We start from the raw sequence: 18045 nt of genomic DNA, 5'->3' as shown, positions 1-18045 counted from the left end.
GTTGGATCCAACCTCTAACTGGAGACAAGCATAAATACTCCAAAGTTCAAAAATTTAATAAGATGATGAATTTTTTAAAGTGAAAAAGAAATCACAAGAGAATTCTTAAGACTCTCAGAATTGGAAAGGGCTTTGTCTGAGTCACCACAGAACGAGAATGTATTATACAAATGATTAATAACTCTACACTTAAAATTTGGGTTTACAGTCTGAACATATGGCTACCCCACAGTAAGACTGTTCATCCTGCATATATTAAGACAGACTAAATTTCCTAAAATTCTTTTTTCCCCCAAGAATATCCCATAGGTATTCTCCTTTTCTAGTACTTTCAAAGTCAGCTATAAAAACTACCTCTAATAATAACTGATAACCTAGGCTTTGTCCTAAGCACTTCTGCATCCATCAATGAACTCATTCAGTTATCACAATCTAGAATGGAGAGGTTAAAAAGATAAGCAAGTTCAGGTTCTTCCCCAGGTGTGCAGACTCCGCAGTTTCTGACCCACAGTTCTTCTCTAGTGTGAATACAGAAACACAAAAGAAGCCTCATATATCAAAGTACAAATGGTGAATAAGATAAAATTTATAGAGCTCTTCTTAGAAAAGTATGAAATTTTTTATTGTTACAATAACTTTTATTTCTTATTCACGATGTTTAAAGTAGTAATAAATGTAAAATGGGGGGAAGTACACTGAACTACTTTACAGGAATAAAATACTTACCGATAAATTATCAGATGAACTTCTACCTCTCTTTCTCAAAGCCGGAAGCTCTGCTTTCGACATGTCCATGTTAAGCCTTTGTACATCTTGCTCTAATGCTTCAGTTTCACATCCTGTAGGTGTTCTGACACTATAGGGGTCAGAGGAACTCCATTCTTGTATTTCAGATTTCATGCTTTTATAGTTACTAGCACTGCAATGATCTGCATATAATGGCTTCTGCAACAAGTCTTGATTTGGCTTTGTTTCCTTATAAGTACTTGTAACAGCATAAGTATCATGCCTTTTTATTTGACTCATGTGGTTTTTTTCACTGTGGCTGGCAATCTGCAAATCAAGATGACTTTTTAGACCACTAGGCTGAGGTGTATGTCTGACGCCTAATTTCCTATTAGTGGTATTTGGGTTCATATTTTTTGTCATCTGCATATCAAACTCTTGGTCTTCTTTCACTTTGGATGTAACTACTGGGTTTCTTCCTTTGATATTTTCTGTATCACTACAAAAAGGCTCTTCATTTTTGTTTAAAACATGTTCGGTGTCAGGTTTGTGATCATTTTCAGAGTGTAATTTCTTTTCAGTTAAACAAAGCTCAGAAGAAGATGACCAGGGAGAGTCCTCCGGGGGCCCAGAGCGTGAATGAGATGGAAACACATTTTTGAGGGTGGGTTTTTCTCCTAAAGGAAATGTCTGGAATACTTCAGAGAGAGGCATTCCAAATGAATCTTTCCCCCCACAATCAAGTATTTTATTTGTCAGATTAGAAGGCATTTGTCTTACGCTTGCTCCTTTTTTAGAGTGATGTAGGGGCCCTTCCTCAGGACACTCACTAGTGTCTTTTTCACAAAATTCATGACGCTTCTGCTTTAACTCATCACTGGTAAGTTGTAAATTCTTCCTCTGCTCGAATTTGCCATGTTTAACCCACATTTCCTCATGCTTTTGCACAGAGGGATGTCCTGAATATGCGGAAGTATACTCTCCGTCACATGCCCTATTTATTTCTGAGTCTTGAGACATTTTTTCCAGGTGCAAAGTTGGAAGATGAATTTGCTTGCTTTGGTTTTCTGCTATCTTTGCTGTAGGGGTATACATTTTTGAAATTACTTCACCCTTAAGTAATCAAGTATGGACAAAGGAAAATTAGAATATAATTAAAATTTAACTTTTAGAATTCTTAATCTATAGTTAGCTACTCCCAAATCACTGGATTATAACTGAGAAGTAAAACAATTACTGGCCTTGGTCTAAAATAAAAGAAAAACATGAACCCTCAAACTTAATTGTGCCACAATTCATTAGATGTTAAATCTATCAAAAATAAATTAGTAGCTGAATTTTAATGTTAAAAGGCTTCCTCACTTAAAATATTTCACCTCCCCATATCCTAAACAGTGAGCTCCTGTACTGCATTTCACCTCCCCATAACCTCAACAGTGGGCCCCTACACCTCATTTCACCTAACCAAATCCTCAATAGTGAGCCCCTGCACTGCATTTCAGAATTTTATTAGAGCTGATCTAAGATGGAGCCAAAGGAGCTGAGAGTTACATTCACCTCCTCCCTGGACCAAACTGGAATTACTACTAAGTTACGTAACTACCAACCTGAATAAGCAACTGAAGACTAGCTGAACATTACTCTTGTAACCAAGAACTACAGAAGAACCCTCAGCTAGACTGGTAGGAAGGGCAGAGATTCAAAAAGGGCTGGCCCTGCACCCACTTGTGGTGGTTGAGAATGCTGAGGGGTATCTCAGTTGCAAAGTTCCCCCTTGAGGAGCATGGGGTCTCAACCCACACTGGGGTCTCCAGCCTTGGGCACCAGAGGTGGGAAGAGGAGCCCACATAATATCTGGCTCTGAAAATCAGCAAGGATTCTGTCTTCCAGGAAGAAATGGGAGTCTGCTGGAAAGACAGGAGCCCTCTTAAAGGGCCAGCACACAAGTCTTATTCCAAACACTCACTCTGGGACTATGAAGAAAGGGTGTCTCACAGTGGAATGGAGTCATGCGAGGAGAAACTGTTTGAATGGCTCTGGGAAGAGAGCTGAAGGTATGACCTCTGGGTCCCTTCCCTCTGCTGAGCCTTTATCCCACAATGCCCACAGATGCCATCATTCCTGGGTCAAGCACTCCCTTCGTTACAGCATCAACCTGGGGAATCTACTAGCCCCACTGTCCTGACTCCCTGTTCTCTACCCTATGGAGCAACACACTACAAAGGAGTCAGCTGCCTGGGCCTATTGTGTAGACTTCATGGAGGTCTCTTGAGGTGGTCTGGTGGACTGAAGGGGTGTCAGAGGCTAAGTTGTGTAACTTTAGGGCGGGGGCCATTTTTCCCTTGCAGGTCTAAGGCCACAATTCCAATGAAGAGCCCTCCCTTCACACAGCCAAATCTTGGCCTTCTGGGGCCTGATGAATTCTGCTGGCTTTTACTCTAATGATTCCCTGAGGCCCCACCCAACCCAACCACAAAGGTCCACGGATACCCTGTGGGTGGTAGCTGGCATTGGTGTATCCTGGAACTTTTGCTGAGTAGCCTCACACTCAGTAATGAAACTGACTTTGAATCTGTATCAATCTGGTGAACACCACTCTCACCTACCTGATGACTCACTTACCTCATGCAACTCACATACCAACAGGAGCTTTTTCAGTGACTGACCCCAACAGAAAGCTAGTAGGGAGAGGTGGATCTCAGGGTGACTTGGGCTTTTTGCTCACCTGCCCCACAGGCTTGGTGCTGGTGGAAGGAGGCGTTGGTGTGCAGCTTGGCCCCTCCTAGGCACTCCCAGGCACAGCAGAGTCAGTCACAAACCCTGATTGCTTTGTAACTCCACACAGGTTGCCCAAGGGAAGTCACTGGCAGAACCTGACTTGCACCAGAGTCCCTCCCAAGAGGGCCAAGTACCAATACATGTGGTGGGGGGCTTCAGAGCATGATCCAATTAGCTCCATGAAAGCGACGCCCAAAGATTTCTGCAGGCACCAGACCATGTTGGCGGAAATAACTCAACATGGCATCAGCTTTCACACTGCAACACAGTGCATACCGTGGTCAGCCAGCCTGAGAAACAACCCCATCCATGAACAGGCCAATATCAATCAAGACTCTATAAAAGGAGGGCTCACATAACACACACAAGTGACTTTCCTGGAGCACCTAGCTCAGGTGATCAGAAAGATTGTGCCACTGAGCCTCACAAGACACCTAATACATAAGGTTATTATACCAAGACTGGGGGGCATACCCCATACAAAGAAACAAATACAAGGAGGCAGCCAAAATGGGGAAACAAAGAAACATGCCCCAAATGAAAGAACAAGAAAAATCCACCAAAAAAGAACTAAATGAAATGGAGGCAAGATATGCACCAGATACAGAATTCAAGAACATGGTTACAAAGATACTCCAGGAACATAGTGAGAACTTCAATAAAGAAATAGCAAGTATAGCCTGGGCCAGTGTGGTTCAGAGGTTGAGCATCGACCTATGGTCCAGGAGATTGTGGTTCAATTCCCAGTCAGTGTACATGCCCAGCTTTCGAGCTTGATCCTCAGTGGGGGTCATGCAGGAGGCAGCAGATCAATGATTCTCTCATCATTGATGTTTCTCGCTCTCTCTCTCTCTTCCTCTCTCTGAAATAGAGACGTGTTTAAAAAAAGAGACAGCAAGTATAAAAAAGGACAAAGACATCATATAAAAGAAGCAGTAAGAAATGAAGAATACACTAGAAGGAATGAACAGAAGATTAGATGAAAAATGGAATAGAATCATTGATTTAGAAGACAAGGTAGCAGGAAACACCCAATTAGAGCAACAAATAATCAATTAATTAATTGAAAAAATTTTTTAAAAATGAGGGTAGTTTAACAGACTTCTGGGACAACACAAGCATAGCAATATCAACATTATAGGGGTACCAGAAGGAGAAGAGAGAGAGCAAACAATTGAGATCCTATATGAATAAATAATGACTGAAAACTTTCCTGACCTGGTGAGGAAGAAAGACACACAAGTGCAGGATGCAAAGAGAGTCCCAAGCAAGATGAACACAAAAAGGCTCATACTAAGACACTTCAAAATTAAAATGGCTAAGTTTAAAGACAAAGAGAAAATCTTAAAAGCAGCAAGAGGAAAACAGATAGCTACCTACAAGGGAGCCCACATAAGACTGTCTGATGCTTTCTCAACAGAAACATTTCAGGTTGGTAGGTATTGGCACAAATTATTCAAAGTAATGAAAAACAAGGACCTACAACTAAGACTACTCTACCCAGCAAGGCTATCATTTAAAATTGAAGGAGAAAAAAAGAGCTTCCCAGGTAAGCTAAAGGAGTTCATCACCAACAGACCAGTATTAGAGGAAATATTAAAGGGACTTTTATACAAAGAATATGAAAAACAGAGGGGACATAATTATAAAGAATAAAATAAGAATAAGGGTGTACCTATCAATAATCACTTTAAATGTAAATGGCTTCAATGTTCCAATCAAAAGACATGGAGTAGATGAATGGATAAGAAAACAAGATCCTGTCTGGCTGGGCTTGGCTCAGCAGTTGAGCATTGACCTAGGATCCAGGAGATCACAGTTCACTTCCTGGTCAGGGCACATGCCCAGGTTGTGGGCTCGGTCCCCAGCTGGGGGTGTGCAGGAGACAGCCATTCAATGACTCTCTAATCATTGATGTTTCTATCTCTCTCTCTCCCTCTCCCTTCCTCTCTGAAATCAATAGATGTATTTTTAAAAAAGAAAAAAGATCCCTACCTTTGCTGTCTACAATACACCCACCTCAGCGAAAGATACACACAGACTGAAAGTAAAGGGATGGAAACAGATATTTCCTGCAAATGCAAACAAAAAGGGCCCTGGCCAAGTAGCTCAGTTGGCTGTCCTGATACGCCAAGTGTGTGGGTTCAATCTCTCATCAGGGCACATACAAGAAGCAACCAATGAATGCATAAATGAGTGGAACAACAAATCAATGTTTCTCTTTCTCCCTCTGTCTCTCTCTGTCTCTCTCCCTTCCTCTCTCTCTCTGTCAAGCCAATAAATTTAAAAATTAATTTAAAAAATTTTCAAATACAAACAAAAAAAGCTGGGATAGCACTACTTTGATCAGACAAACTAGAATTTAAAACTAAGGCTACAACAAGAGACAAAGAAGGTCATTACATAATGATAATGGGATCAATCCAACATGAAGAAATAACCCTTGTAAACATATATGCACCCACCATAGGAGCACCTAAATATATAAAGCAAATATTGGTAGAATCATAGTTGGGGAGTTTAATACCCCATTGACATCAACGGTGAGATCTTCCAAAAAAAAAAAACAAAAACAAAAACAAAAACAAAATCAAAACTGCAGGGTATACATTTTTTTCAAGTGCACATAAAACAGTTTCCAGGATAGACCACATGTTAGACCATAAAACAAGCCTCAATAAATTTAAAAAGATTGAAATCATTTCACACATCTTCTCCAACCACAATGGTACGAAACTAGAAATCAATTGCAAAACAAAAACAAAAACAAAAACAAAACACCACACAAACACATAAAGGCTAAATGACATGTTACTAAACAGTGAATGGGTTAACAATGAGATCAAGAAAGAAATCAAAAGATATCTTGAGACAAATGAAATGATAACAGACCACCCAAAAATCTATGGGACACAGTAAAAGCAGTCCTAAGAGGGAAATTCATAGCAATACAGGTTTACCTCAAGAAACAAGAAACCTCAAATTAACAATGCAAACTTTCACCAGAATACGTGTTTTAAATGAGCCCATCGGATTGTTTTAAAATGTGTAACATGACCTTAATTTGATCGACTGATTGATTGTTGTTATGACAGTATTCTATCTTTCATGAGTCAAGTTCACCAAACATAAAGTTAACAATTTTAAAGTGAAAAATGTAGTAGCATTTGCTACATTTACAATGTTGTACAATGATCACCTCTATCTAGTTTCAAAACTTTTCATCACTCCACAAGGAAACCCCATTCCGATGAAACAATAGCTCCCCATTCCCCCTATTGCAGTTTCTGGCAACCATTTGTCTGATTTCTGTCTCCATAGATTCACTTATTGTAGAAATTGCATGTAAAAGGAATCACGCAATAAAACAGACAAATTTTCTGCTTTGGCTGGTGTGGCTCGGTTAGTTGGACCATCATCCCATGCACAGAAGGGTCATGGGTTCGATTCACAGGGCACATACCCAGGTTGCCAGTTCAATCCCAGTTGAGGCACACTCGGGAGATAGCCTCTTGATTTTTCTTTCTAACCCTTCCTCTCGCTCTAAAACCAATTTAAAAAATATATATCCTTGGTTGAGGATTTAAAAATAAAAAGACTAATTTTCTGGTACAAACCTAAAGGTAGTCTACTACAAAATTTTAAGAGTAAGTGCTACCACGCAAAATTAAATTGAGGGCAGGAAAATTCATTTCACAAGACAGCACATTACCTTGAAATCTTCATGGTGGGATATAGGAACTGAATCATTAATGCCAGGTTTGCTGGAAAGTCTTTACAGTAAAATATACAAACAAACAAACAAACAAAAAGAGTGAGTTCATTTCTTTAAAAAAAGCAACAAAAAATTTTAAGCGAAAAATCAGCTATCTATGTATCAAATGAAGATTCTTGATATAATTAACATCAGGCCCCTGTTTTAGAAAAGCTTTTAGTTATCTATTTCTGCTGCCACCTCTCCCAACCTATGAACTATTTAATGAAGACACACTCTGCTTGAGATTAATTTGTTTTTACCACTTAATGGCTAACATAAATTTGTTACCTGAACTGGAACAAATCTGATGACTTAAACCAAGGTAGAAAGATACACTGTCTCTTCCCCATCATCTGTCCCTGCTTCAAAGACTAATCTACATCAGTAAAAAATGGGACTCTTGATTCTTGAGCATGGAAACCACTTATTAAGGAGAACCCATTCCTTCCTTTTACCCTAAAACTGTACAGGAAGTTCCCTGAAATGGTTAAAAGTTAAATGTCCAAATGTCAATGAACAAATTTATGTGTTCTTAGCCTTCCCACTCCCAGATCACCCTTCTGCAGGCTCAATGACAGTCTTCAACCTTTAAATCTTCAACCTATGAAGGCACAGACTCCTGAAACAAGGCTGGGCTCCAATTACCAAGAATAGGAGCTCTCTATTTCCCTGCTCCTGGAAAACAAACTAAATGGAGTCTCAGTGATTCACTCATAATATAGGTGTGTTATCAACTACCCAACCCCATTACTGATTTGGCAGCTAGTCCTGCCCCTGCCCAACCCTGCGTGTACATGGGAAGCACATCAGCTAATTGGGAAAAGAGGAAGAGGTGAGAAGACACCTGCCTTGGGCCATAGATCTATGTCGTTCAGCAATCTCCAGTCCCCTAAGACTCAATGGGACCAAAAGCCCCACTCTGTAAGTCAGAGTTCAGGTAGATAATACCACAGTCCTGCTTGTGATCAAAAGAATCTTTCCAGTGGCTCAAAGTATTTTAATATCTTTCTGTAATTGTCCTAGTTCCTCCAAATAAACAAACAAAACAGCAGCAACCTCATCAGGATTCTCCTGAGCCCCTTATTTTAATGTGCCTTTCTAGACAACTCCCAACATCCTGTGGCTTCCTTCTTATAACTTATCATTAACTTGTCATGAACCCCCATATTCTCATCTCTTTTCTAAAACTCTTAATTCCTATCCCAACCCAGTGTTGTTCATCTTGAAACTTGGGATTCCCCTGTTAATTCCACTCTTAACCTCTATCCACTGTGTTCACTAGACCCATTCCCCATATTTCTATTATTAAAACACTCACCTACAGGATGATAAAGAGGGAAGATTATAACACTTAGAAACCTGAGTTTACATTTCATTTCCACCACTTACTATGTTCCAAAGAGTCGCTTTAATCTCTTGGAGTTTCAAATTCTACATGTGAACAACCACTTGACCAGGTTATGAAACACAGGGTGAAGTGCTAGAAGGTGTTCTCATTAATTAATTGCTAAAATTCCTTAAACTCCTGAAATTCTATGTGCCTTTGATTCTGTCTATAGAAAAATGGAGAACACCACTGCTGGCAGAAGTGGAAAAAAACAGCACAATGAAAGAAACACCAAAAATAGAGAAGTAAAAAAAATCAAGAGAAGTCATGGAAGAGGAAAAAAGGACTCTAGGAATAAATGAAAAAACTTAATACAACTAGGCAAAGGTGCTAGCCTGAGGGGAAAACCAGACTGGGAAGTCAGTAAATAGGGTAGTCAATTAGAAATATCCTCTAAATAGATGTCGAATTTAATTAACATAACATGGTCTACACATAGACATTTGTTACTTACAGATAAGGAATTCATTTAAAGAAGAAGTGATATCATTATACCTAGAAACACTTGCCTGATTAGGCCTTGCTTGGATAAAACATTTGGTTCTGTGGCCATAGCTAACTGTGAAGTGCCCTAAGGCCTTTAATGGGAAAAGGAGGTACTAATTACCACCGCAATTGTCAAGTATAGCAAGACAAATGCTTGGACTAACTGGGCCTCTTAGAAAAACTCTAAATCAGAGTTAACACACAGTTAGATGTGACTTTCTGAGTTGATATGATTTGCATCCTTATCTCGATGCCAGTGCTGTACAGGGACTTATTCGTGTATGTTGACGGACCACAGAATAGATTTGGGAGCCAAGTAGGTTGACAGTCAAGTCATAGGTCAGTAGTTGGAGTCATCGGTCAATTAATCAACCTCCCTGAATCACAGTTGCCTAATTAATAAAAAGTAAGCTATAATAGCATAGCTACTTTGCAAAGCTATTGTGATGACTATGTAACACATGTTAATTACATAATATTGGGCCTACCCCACAGTAGAACACTCTAGAAATGCATTTCTTAACTAACATAATTTTTTAAAATCCTACCTCCTTAAAGAGTCTTCTTCAGAGCTCTCACCCCCTATTAAAGAAAAAGTAAAATACACTTTAAAGCAACAATAGAAAAATACAGGACTTTAATGCTTTGTTAGGAAGGATTCCTTTGGGACCACACCTGAAGACTATACTAGAGTGAATAGTAATGATATAATGGATAGGCCATTAATACGTTAGGAACATTTACTTTCCCTTTTTTAAATATATCAAATGCAAGAGAAAAGAAAAGAGTGGGCTCCATCAAAATGTGATACCTACATATGAACTGCTATTTACAATGAACATAACCCTACCCAAACCCCATCAGACTGACAGAAAACGATATCATTAGGAGAAGCAGTATCATAAACGAACAATATCAAACTTAAGTAGCATGAGTTTTCCGGACTCCTGCCATGAAGAGCAGTTAGAAGAGGGTGTGCTTAGTTTGCTGTAACACAATGGCCACTTCTCCAGCTCTTCAGTGAAGACTAGCTGGTTTAGGATGAAACGCTCTATCACAAGGAAATTTGGTCACTAAGCACTACACTTGGCAGCACAGCAAAACAAAGGAAACAGACCCTTTCTCTTCCTATACCCAATTGCGAGATAAGTAAGAAAGACTTTGATTCCAGTAGTATAAAGTATAACCCCTTGAGACTGTCTCCTTCCATTGCTAGAGTCTATCTGGACCCACCACATACAGCAGCGTGGTTCAAACAGTTAGTGCCCTGCAGCAGTGCATGAGGTCATTTTTCTCAACCCTCCCCATTAGTGGCAAATGCCTACAGAAATCATGCTTTTTTGGCTTGTGTGGCATATGTCATCAGATCCTATGCTGATGAACAAGAACAAACCACAAAGGACAAAGAACATCTTGGGTAACTACATTCAAGTACCTTAGGATTTTAATTTTTTAAACATTCAAAAAGATACCCACTATATGACTCCAACTATTCAACAGTCAGGAAAAGGCAAAACTATGGAGACAGTAAAAGAAGCAGTGGGTTCCAGAGCTTATGGAGCAGAGAGGGATGAAGAAGCAGAGCACAGAGGACTTTTAAGGCAGTGGAACGATTCTCTATGATACCTAATGGTCCACACATATCATCATACATTTGTCAAAACCCACTGAATGTACAACACCAAGAGTGAACCTTAATGTAAACTATGGACTTTGGTTGATGATGATGAGTCAGTGCAGGTACATCTGTTGTAATAAATGTACCCCTCTGGTGCAGGATGTCAAAACTGAGGGAGGCTGTGTGTATGGGGATGTGGGGTTTATGGGAACTCTTGTACTTCCCACTCAGTATTGCTATGAATCTAAAAATGTTTTAAAAAAATAATGCTTACTAATTGTTTTTTAAAAAATATCTGCTGAACCTGCTATTAACATAGAGCAACATATTAACACTATTTTCAAGACACAGGCAGCTTCAAAATTAATATAAAGATCCAGTGAGGAAACGAGATGGCAGCATAGATAACAGCTGTACACGCTGCCTCCCGCAACCACATCAAAATTACAACTAAAATACAGAACCACCATCACTCAGGACCTCCTGAAATCTGGCTAAACAGAAGTCCTAAAGGAGGGAACTGAAGGAGCACCGAGTCCGGCAGGAGGGGGGGAGAGGCGGGCGGATTGGGGATGAATCACCGAGAGGTGATTACCTGGAGCCGAAGGATAAACCTGGGAGGGACATCTTGGCAGTGAAGGTTTCCTAGAGGAGCGAGGGGTCCGAGCCTCATATCAGGCCCCCCAGCCCAGGTCTTCAGGAATGGGAAGAGAACTCCCCACAACTTCGGTCTTGGAAAACCAGCGGGGACTCTGGCCTAGGGATGCGGAGGCTGCGGGAGTCCCAGGCACCTCTTCTTAAAGGGCCTGCACATGAACTCACTCAGACACGCTCCCTCTGAGCCCCAGCTCTGGGCAGCAACTTGAAAGGATGTGGCCGGGCTGCGCATAGCTCAGTGGTTGAGCGTCGATCTAGTATCCAGGTGATCAGGGTTCAATTCCCGGTCAAGGTACATGCCCCTGTTGTGGGCTGCAGCTGATCAATGACTCTCTCATCATTGATGTTTCTATCTCTCTCTCTCCCTCTCCCTTCCTCTCTCTGAAATCAATAAAGATATATTTAAAAAAAAGAAAAGAAAAAAAAAAGAAAGGATCTGGGACATTTGGGGAGGAACTAACTTCCCTGAAATCAGAGTGAGAGGTAGAGGGGCAGCTTTCTCCCAGGCAGAAGAGCTGGCAGAGGCCATTGCTCCTTTCTCAAGCCCTCCCCCCACAGAGCCAGGAGGCAGGTGGCATATTTGAATCTCCACCAACTGACTCACACCTTTGGCCTCGCCCCGGTGATTCCAGGAGACCCGCTCCTCCCTACTTGCCAGCTCAACCAAGCCATTTCCAGTGGCTTTTCTATGCAAGTGGCCTCTCAAATCATTTGTTTAGGACTTTCCTAAAATCTCTCAAGCAAGCAGCAGCATGCCCCACATGTCTTGTGAGCGGCCACAGCCCTGGCACTAGTGGCAGCCTGCATAACTTGGCCTCTCCTGGATACCTCTAAGACCAGCGCAAGTAGCGGCCAACTACGGTTTGCTGTGTAGCTCATGCTGGGTGAACTTGGGCAAGGCACTGGCAGAGGCTGACTTTGCACCTCCCAGGAGGCCCCAGAGACAGTGCACCTGGTGGTCAGACTAGACCACGCTGGATTATAACCCTACTACATCCACAAGTGAAACACTCAAGGGGCACAATTGGTGCACACCAAAGCTCCACTGAAGTAAATCCTGATCCATAGGGGTGCCTCCAGCACACTAGCTCTTTAGTTGTAGTTGCAGCTGGTCCTCATAGCCAACTGGCCTGCAGGTCAATTCCTCCCAGGGACACCAACAGCAACCAAGGCTCAATTACAACAAATCAGAGCACACAGCCCACACAGGGGAGCACCTAAAAGGCCCAGATCAGGTGATTGGAGAGGCTGAGCCACTGGACCCTACAGGACACCTACTACACAAAGCCACTCTACAAATTCCAGGAGACACAGCAGCTCTACCTAATACATAGAAACAAACACTTGGAAGCAGCCAAAATGTGGAGGCAAAGAAACATGTCACAAAGAAAAGAACAAAAGAAATCTCTAGAAAAGGAACTAAATGAAATAGAACCAAGCAAGCTAACAGATACAGAGTTCAGAATTTTGTTTATAAGGATACTCAAAGCACATTAGTAAGAGTACTACAAAAACAAGTGAGACCATCAATGAGATAATAAAGTACAAATTTGAAATGAAGGCTACACGAACTGAAATGAAGAATAATTTACATGGAATCAACAGTAGAGTAGAGGACACTGTGAATCAAATTAGCAATTCAGAACGTGAGGAAACAAAAAGCACTGAAACAGATGAGAAAAAAGAAAAAAGAATCCAGAAATATGAAAATAGTATAAGGAGCCTCTGAGACAACTTCTAAAGGCCCAACATTCATATTATTGGGGTGCCAGAAGGGGAAGAAAGACACCAAGTAATTGCAAACCTATTTGAAAAAATAATTACAGAAAACTTCCCCTACCTGGGGAAAGAAATCGACTTACAAGTCCAGAACGCACAGAGTTTTCCAAACAAGAGGAACCCAAAGAGGCCCACAGCAAGACACATCATAATTAAAATGCCTAAGGTTAAAGACAAAAAGAGAATCTTAAAAGCTGCAAGAGAAAAGCAATTAGTTACCTACAAAGGAGCGCCCATACAACTGTCAGTTGATTTCTCAACAGAAAATTTGTAGGCCAAAAGGGAGAGGCAAGAAATATTCAAAGTGATGAAAAACAGGGAACTGCAACCAAGATTGCTCTCTCCAGCAAAGCTACCATTTCGAATTGAAGGTCAGATAAAGAGATTCAAGGATAAGAAAAAACTAAAGAAGTTCATCACCACCAGACCAGCACTACAGGAAATGTTGAAGGGTCTTCTTTAATAAAAAGCTAATGAACAAAAGAATCTGACAAACTAAATAGATCCAGAGACACTGACGCATGCAACAGATGATCATATTTCAGAGAAAAGAGGGAAGGGGGATGGAGGGTGGGAAGAGATTAACCAAAGAAGTTATATGCATATATGGGTAACCCATGGACACAGTCAATAATGGGGTAAAGTCCTCGGGAGGAGGTGGGAGCGAGGTGGAGGGGATCAATTGGGGGGGGGGATGGGACACCTGTAATACTTTCAACAATAAAGATAAATTAAAATTAATAAATATATAAAAAAGAAATATCCAAGTATCAGAATATGGATATTATCCCCTCAATTGAATGAAGCAGATGAAAAGATAGAAACAAGCAAATGACTTGAATTGTATATGTACTAGGAAAGGTAAGAAAAACACTGATAAATGTCATTGACTATCTTCTTTATAATTATAAACAGGGAATAAGTGCAATATAAATCAAAACTAAATCATACTTATAATTAAAAGACAATTTTTATTTTTATTTTAAATCAGAAATCATCATGCTGATTTTATCTAAAAATGATCTTGAAACATTATTCGAATAAAAAGAAAAGATTATAAATGCCTAATATTACTCAAGTCATTTATATACAAATACCTGTGAAATACTCACCAAGAGTAACAAAAGTGGCTGGCATTGCTATTAAATATGCATGATGCAACTGAAACCAGCACAATGTTATATAATCATATTACTTGCTTTCAAAATAAAATTTTAAGTCAATCCCAAAAATTCAGTCAGGACAATAACTGCTGGGCAGAAAAATATTACACAGCAAGCCTAAACCAGCTATCCATAGAAAGTCTGACTCAAATGGCTAACCCTGGGTTGGTGCCAGATAAGCTGAATCAGGAGAGGGTATACACAATTTCTTAACAGGTAAGGAGGGGTTCACTGCGACTAAAAACTTTGAACAACCAATGGGATTCATTCTGAACACTTGTTTTCCATCTGGCCATCTAGAATTTTGGCACACACTATGGGGAAGATGCTAGGGGATGTGACTAGGGTGCCATAAAACCCTTGGCATTGAGTTTAACGAGACTCTGGAATTGGTAGGTGACATTTCACAAGTGTTGTCAAAATTTAACACTGGAATACTTGAGTATGTCCTGGGAACTCCACAGGGAGAGAGTTCTTGCAAGCTTGTGCCTGGTGTCCTCCACACTTTGTCACACAAAACATTTCTCCTTGTTGATTGAACTAAGACCCTTCCACTCTACTAAATCACAGGTAGGAGTAAAACTACATGTTGAGTCCTATGAATCTTTTCAGTGCATAAGCCCACCTAGGTGTGAGTTAAGGAACACCTAACAGAATGGCATTATGTGGCATTTTTATGACGCAGGATGGTATGTTCCACATGATTAGAGGAAGACGGTGATTTCCAACATACCTCTCCGGGAGTCTGTTTTTCTTAATACTTCTTTTGAAGATCCCTGTAGGACTATTTGAAGGAAGGCATGAAAGAGATAAATTAAACAATGTCAAAAACAATGTGAAAAAACCAAATATCCTATTTACTCAAAATGGAAAAAACAAAATCCAAATAATTAACAACATGTTCTACAGAATGAAAGATGCTATAAATGAATTGAAACATTACACTGGAAATTCTCTCTATGGACACTTTAATTCCCTTTTAAAACAGTTCTGAATGAATCAAGCAACTAGGATAGCGAAAGAAAATAATTCTCAAAGATAGAACAACAGTGTTCTAGTGATTACAGAGTACTATTTCATTGTTTCTAAACTTTTCCTTAATATCTTAGGACACTAAAAACATGGCTCTCCTATGAAAGGCAGTGGTTGTAAAAACAAGGTAAAAAGTCAAAGAAACTGTTTCCAAAATGTAGGGTGAGTTACCCATGGATATCACAACTGTCTCAACATTGATGGGATAAAACTAGTCATTCCTGTTGAGCTGTTGCTCTTTCCTGTTCATCTAATAAAGTCCCATTCTGCACCACCAGTTCACACACCAGTGTGCACACTGGGGACCTATGAATGAACCATTTTAGATTTCTCTCTCCATGATAATATTTCCATTTAATTATCATGAAATCTTATGAACTAGACCTGTTTCCTTTCTCTTCTTTATTTTGCTACAGTCAATGGCCTAAGTCTAACAGGGGCTCTTAATGATGACTTGCACACTGGGCAAAATAACACCAAATATTACTTTCCTTCGGAAATGAAGATTCTTTAAGAAGAACAAAACCAATCTCATTGGGATCCTTGACCACTGGTTAAGTGGAGTCGTTTTTATCCTTAAGCATTGGTTTGTGATTGCAGGAAAGTATTATTCAGTTGCTAGTTTTAGTGACTTTTTGCTGAGACAAATCAATATGCAATAACAAGTATTTATATACTTAGTGTAATCCATTTGCTATAAAAACTAAACAAAAGATCCTGTCTTAACACGTTAAGTATCTCATACTGTGATTATAGAGGACACATGCAACCTCTAAACTTATAATCCTTTTACTTTATTACATAAAGATATCATATGGGATATTTGAAGTGGTGAGTAAATAAATCAACTTCTTCTCCAACAATATTGCTCAAGTTTTAAGATCTCTTACAATTAACTGTTTAAATAATAATAAATACTAGTCTATTAAGGAAGAAATTAAGAAACACGATAGGAGCCCATCCAGCATGATCTAGGTGTGTGTACAACCAATGGGATTCATTCTGAAAACTTGCTTGCCATCTGGCCATCTAGAATTTTGTCACGCACTATGGGGAAGATGCAGATGTGACTAGGGTGCCATAAAACCCTTGGCACTGTGTCTACAGGGACTCTGGGGTTTCGTAGATGACATTTCACATGTCTTGTCAGAATTTGACAGTGGAATACTTGACCACATCCTGGGAACTCCACAGGGAGAAAGCTCTTGCAAGCGGGTACCTGGTGTCCTCCACACTTTGTCACACACATTTTCTCTTTCCTGGTTGTTTTATGACCTGTCCACTCTAGGAAATCATAGGTAAGAGTAAAACTACATGTTGAGTCCTATGAATTTTCTACTGAATAAGCCCACCTAGGAGTGGGTTCAGGAACCCCTATCAGAATGGCATATGTGACAATTTTATGCTGTGGGATGGTATGTTCCACATGATTAGAGGCAGAGGGTGATTTCAAGCATACCTCTCTTGGAACTGTGTCTTCTTATTGCTTCCTTTTTGGGTTGCAGTAGATCTATTTGATTAAAGGAAGAAAAAGATAAATGAAACGATGATGTGAGAAAACAATGTGTAACAAAAAAAACAAGGTAATTTCCTCCAAATAGGAAAAGCAGAATCCTAATTATAGAGAGCCTGATCTCCTATATGCAAGTGCCTATAAATGAAATGAAATATCACACTGGCAATTTTTCTCTAAGGACATTTAATTCCTTTTTACAATAGTTCTCAATAAATCAAGAAACAAGGATAGCGAAAGCAAAACAATAATTCTCAAAGCTAGTACAACAGTGTTCTAGTGATTACAGAGTTCTATTTCTTTCTTTCTAAACTTTTCCTTAACATTTTATGATACTAAAAACATGGCACCCCTATGAAAAGGAGTTGATGAAAAAACACGGTAAAAAGTCATAGAAATGGTATCCAAAATGTTGGGTGCATTACCCATGGATATTGCAAGAAACAACATGTATGGAAAAAAAGTGGTCTTTCCTGTTGAGCTGTTGCTTTTCCCTGTTCATCTAATAAAGTCCCAATCTCCACCTCCAGTTCACACGCCAGTGTGCACACTGGAGACCTATGAATGAAACCTCTTAGATTTCTCTCTCCATGATAATATTTATGTTTAATTATCATGAAATCATATGAACTAGACCTCTTTCCTTTCTCTTCTTTATTTTGCTACAGTCAACGGCTTCAGTCTAACAAGGGCTCTTAACGAAGGCTTTCACCATTGGGAAAATAGAAGCAAATATTATTTTCCTCCGTAAATGAAGATTCTTTAAGAAGAACAAAACCAATCTCATTGGGATCCGTGCCCACTGGCTAAGTGGTGTCGTTTTTATCCTTAAGCATTGGTTTCTGATTCCAGGAAAGTATTGTTCAGTTCCTAGATTTAGTGGCTTTTGACTGAGACAAATCAATATGCCATCACAAGTATTCATGTACTTAGTGTAATCCATTTGCTTTAAAAACGAAAAGAAGATTCTTTCTTAAAAAGGTAAGTTTGTCATAATATGATTATAGAGGAAACATACAACCTCTTAATTTAATTCCTTTTACTTTGTTAAATAAAGATATCATATGCGATATTTGAAGTGGTGACTAAATAAATGAACTTCTCCAACAATATTGGTCAAGTTTCTAAATCTCTTACAATTAACTGTTT

The 18045-nt window shown here is 39.6% G+C and overlaps 1 protein-coding gene across 3 annotated transcripts; it reads right to left on the bottom strand.

Annotated features, from left to right (window-relative positions):
- Window positions 1-411: 411 nt before the first annotated feature.
- LOC148094388 (putative coiled-coil domain-containing protein 144B) lies at window positions 412-16996 on the bottom strand. Of its 3 annotated transcripts, none has more exons than XM_087825680.1 (5): window positions 16843-16996; window positions 15085-15135; window positions 9683-9716; window positions 7217-7277; window positions 412-3762 (listed from the first exon to the last, which is right to left on the bottom strand). In XM_087825680.1, exon 5 carries the CDS (start codon window positions 1819-1821, stop codon window positions 706-708), a length of 1116 nt encoding a protein of 371 aa, XP_087681806.1. In that variant the 5' UTR covers window positions 1822-3762; window positions 7217-7277; window positions 9683-9716; window positions 15085-15135; window positions 16843-16996; the 3' UTR covers window positions 412-705. The 3 variants fall into 3 exon arrangements, with proteins under 3 accessions (XP_087681806.1, XP_087681802.1, XP_087681799.1); XM_087825676.1 differs by having other exon boundaries at window positions 412-1839; window positions 3452-7277; window positions 16843-16994; XM_087825673.1 differs by having other exon boundaries at window positions 412-7277.
- Between the last annotated feature and the right edge of the window lie 1049 nt (window positions 16997-18045).

This window comes from Miniopterus natalensis, chromosome 1, assembly GCF_054644295.1.
Source record: "Miniopterus natalensis isolate mMinNat1 chromosome 1, mMinNat1.hap1, whole genome shotgun sequence".
Lineage (NCBI taxonomy): Eukaryota > Metazoa > Chordata > Mammalia > Chiroptera > Miniopteridae > Miniopterus > Miniopterus natalensis.
This window is presented reverse-complemented; position numbering and strand designations above follow the sequence as displayed.

What these genes read in the sequence shown, in the direction of transcription:
- LOC148094388 (XM_087825673.1), bottom strand. Translation starts at nt 1,821, where the DNA reads ATGTATACCCCTACAGCAAAGATAGCAGAAAACCAAAGCAAGCAAATT.